The 3,909-nt window shown below is 45.3% G+C and overlaps 1 protein-coding gene across 1 annotated transcript in view; it reads right to left on the reverse strand.

The window, feature by feature from the left end:
- Positions 1 to 3,318: 3,318 nt before the first annotated feature.
- Positions 3,319 to 3,909, reverse strand: part of LOC116465067 (structural maintenance of chromosomes protein 1A-like) — a gene marked incomplete at its 3' end in the record, with an annotated part of 2,359 nt that continues 1,768 nt past the window's right edge. The window contains exon 3 of the mRNA XM_032148279.2: positions 3,319 to 3,429. Coding sequence (XP_032004170.1) covers positions 3,319 to 3,429 — 111 coding nt within the window. The remainder of the gene's footprint in view (positions 3,430 to 3,909) is intronic.

Here is a 3,909-nt window from a genome sequence, read left to right on the forward strand (position 1 = left end):
ACGCTGCAGTGAGCTGAGATCATGCCATTGAACTCCAGCCTGGGTGACAGAGTGAGACTCCGTCTCAAACAAAAACAAAGAAAAATGGGCCAGGTGCAGAGGCTCACACCTGTAATCCCAACACTTCAGGAGGCTGAAACAGGAGGATCACTTGAGGCCAGAAGTTCGAGACCAGCCTAGGCAACATAGTGAGACCCTGTCTCCACATTAAAAAAAAAAAAGAGAAGAAGAAGAAAAATGACTCCAACAGATTGAAACATGAAAGACATCTAAACATTGAAGTTTCTTTTTTGAGACAAGTTCTCCCTGTCACCCAGGCTACAGTGCACTGGTGTGATCTAGGTTCAGTGCAGCCTCAACCTCCCAGGATCAAGTGATCTTCCTGCCTCAGCCTCCTGAGTAGCTGGGACTACAGGTACATGCCATCACACCCAGCTAATTTTTAAAAATTAGCTCTTGGGCTCAAGCGATCCTCCTGCCTCGGACTCCCAAAGTGCGGCGATTACAGGCATGAGTCACCACACCTGGCCAACATTTATTTATTTATTTTTTGAGACAGGGTCTTGAACTATTGACATTTTGGGTCAGGTAATTCGTTGCTGTAGGGATTGTCCTGCGCACAGTAGGATGTTTAGCAGCATCCCTGGTGTCTACCCACTAGATGCCAGTAGTAACCCCCCTACCCCAGTTACGACAAGTAGGCGTGACAAGAGTATCTCCAGACATTGTCATATGTCCCCTGGGTGAACAAAATATCTACCCTCTCAATGAGAACCACTCCTATAAAAGATAAGGACTTAAAAAAAATAGTAATACCACTATTACACTTGAAAATATTAACAATTCCCGTGGCCGGGCACAGTGGCTCACGCCTGTACTCCTAGTACTTTGGGAGGCTGAAGCGGGCAGATCACGAGGTCAGGAGATTGAGACCATCCTGCCTAACACGGTGAAACCTCGTCTCTACTAAAAATACAAAAAAAAATTAGCCAGGCATGGTGGCAGGCACCTGTAGTCCCAGCTACATGGGAGGCTGAGGAAGGAGAATCGAGTGAACCCAGGAGGCGGAGCTTGCAGTGAGCCGAGACCACGCCACTGCACTCCAGCCTGGGTGACAGAGCGAGAATGTCTCAAAAAAAAAAAAAAAAATTTCCCAGTCTGGATTTGGCTAACTACATCCCTGTGCATTTTTTTTTTTGAGACGGAGTTTTGCTCTTGTCACCCAGGTTGGAGTGCAATGGCACAATCTCGGCTCACTGCAACCTCCACCTCCAGGGTTCAGGCAATTCTGCCTCAGCCTCCCAAGTAGCTGGGATTACAGGTGTGTACCACCATGCCTGGCTAATTTTTGTATTTTTAGTAGAGACGGGGTTTCACCATGTTCTCCAGGCTAGTCTCGAACTCCTGACTTCAGGTGATCCACCTGCCTCGGCCTTTCAAAGTGCTGGGATTACAGGCATGAGCCACCACGCCTGACCCTCATGTGCTTTTTTAACATTCCTCTGGCACCAGTGTTTCTGATAGTTGGTGGATATAGAAGCTTGATCAGATCCACGTTTGTTTATTGGCAAGAATACTTCATAGCTAATGTTGAACACTGGTCAATTTTAACATTACAAGGAAAGTGAGAACTGACATCAGGTGTCTACTGATGTGATGCAGAAGGAAGTTCACAAGTACACAACACCACTTATGATATATTCTTGCCAAAAAAAAAAAAAAAAACTTGAATCCAATCAAACCCTAGATTTACCTACCAGTTTATAGGAAATGCAAGGAATAGAAAAAACATGTTCAGTAACATCAAGGGGACATAATCAGCCAAATCTAGAATGCAGACAATTCTATAGTACCAATGACCCAGTTCCTTCCATAGATAAATAGGAAGGAAAAAAATAAAATAAGAACGAAGAAGAAAATATTATAGACTAGCGGAGACCAATTTTAACATATGGACCTTACTGGAATATTGATCTAAACACATAAACTGCAAAAAAAATAAGAAATAAAAAAAGTTATGGGACTTTCATGGAAATCTAAACATTTACTGATTGGATGATATTGTGGGGTTATTGTTAAATATTTTCAGGTATAATATTATGGTTGTTTTTCTTAAAAGTTCTCATATTCTAGAGATACATGCTGAGGTAATTATGGATGGAGTAATGTCTAGAGTTTTCTTTAAAATACTCCAATGGGGGGTATAAAAAATAAGATTGCTTAACTGTTGAAGCTGAGTGCCTGAGGTTCATTATTATCATTCTCTTTACTTCCATATGCTTGAAATTTTCCATACGTTAAAAAAATCAAATCCTCCTGAATATGATGATTGAAACATATCATAAACTATTTAGGAGGCTCCTGTAGTTGGCTATGTGAGATGAAAAGTGGCCTGCATTAGAGACAGTGGAAACAAAAACCAGAATTCAATAGATATTTATGGCCAGGCACAGTGGCTCACGCCTGTAATCTCAGCACTTCGGGAGGCCAAGGCAGGTGGATCACCTGAGGTCAGGAGTTCAAGACCAGCCTGACCAACGTGGTGAAACCCCGCCTCTACTAAAAATTAGCTGGGCATGATGGCGGGCACCTGTAATCTCAGCTACTCGGGAGGCTGAGGCAGGAGAATCGCTTGAACCTGGGAGGCAGAGGTTGCAGCAGTGAGTTGAGATCATACCACTGCACTCCAGCCTGGGCAACAAGAGCGAAATTCCGTCTCAAAAAAAAAAAAAAATTTAGGAGGCAGAATCCATAGCGCTTGGTAATTAATTGATTATGTAAAGTGAAAGAGGGAGAAGTCAAGGATGAGGCTCAGATTTCTGGCTGAGCATGTGAGTGGCACTGAGGAGATGGGTAAATATGGGGAGGAAGGCTAGGGTTTGAGGTACCTGTGGGACCTAGCATAGAGACTGCAGCGGAAGCCATGGAAGTAAAGTGATACCCAGGATGAAAGAATGCCAGGTGAGGAGGAAAGAGTCCTGAGGAACACCTGAGGTCAATCTGTTCACTGTACTGAAGTCTCTTCTGTGTGTACCTAGGCTTAGCTTAGTTATATACACACATAGAAGGGGAAGACTGATAGCAGGCAAGGGCACAACTCGGGGTATGGGGTGGGGAATGTGCATGTCTGTGTGTATATATGAGGGGGAGATCCTGCCTCACAACTCAATCCTCCCACCCTTGCCAGCTTTCCCCTCTTTCCAGCCATGGTCTCCACAGAGCCCCCAGATGGGCTGACCCCCTCTCTGGACAGCTAGGAAGATGGTCCCACTCCCACCCAACCCCCAACCCCACCACAACCCTGTGGTTGATCCTCACCTTCAGATCCTCACACAGATCACCGTAGTCAATCTCAATGAGGGCCTCTCGTGCATAGATACTGGAAATTCTCTGTGAACCACTCACTGAGTCCTCCCCCTGGGAGCTACCCTGCAATGGCAACGGAGAGTCAAGTGGAGTAGACTGGCCATGAGAGTGCACCTCTATAGGGAGCTCCTTTGCAGCCTTCAATCTTTGAGAAAGCACCTTGCTAGAAAGCACCATGGCAGAAGGAACACAGGCTTTGCAGGCAAAATGACTCAAGTTCAAAATTGAGCTCTATGGCCAGGTGCAGTGGCTTGCACCTATGATCCCAGCACTTTGGGAGGCCAAGGCAGGTGAATCACTTGAGGTCAGGAGTTTGAGACCAGCCTGGCCAACATGGTGAAACCCTATCTCTACTAAAAATACAAAAATTAGCCAGGAGTGGTGGTGCATGCCTGTAATCCCAGCTACGTGGGAGACTGAGGCACAAGAATCACTTGAACCTGGGAGGCGGAGGCTGCAGGGAGCCAAGATCACGCCACTGCACTTCAGCCTGGGAGACAAAGCAAGACTCTGTCTCAAAAAAAAAAAAAAAAAAAAAAAAAA

The sequence above is a fragment of the Hylobates moloch genome, unplaced genomic scaffold, assembly GCF_009828535.3.
Source record: "Hylobates moloch isolate HMO894 unplaced genomic scaffold, HMol_V3 SCAFFOLD_2867, whole genome shotgun sequence".
NCBI lineage: Eukaryota > Metazoa > Chordata > Mammalia > Primates > Hylobatidae > Hylobates > Hylobates moloch.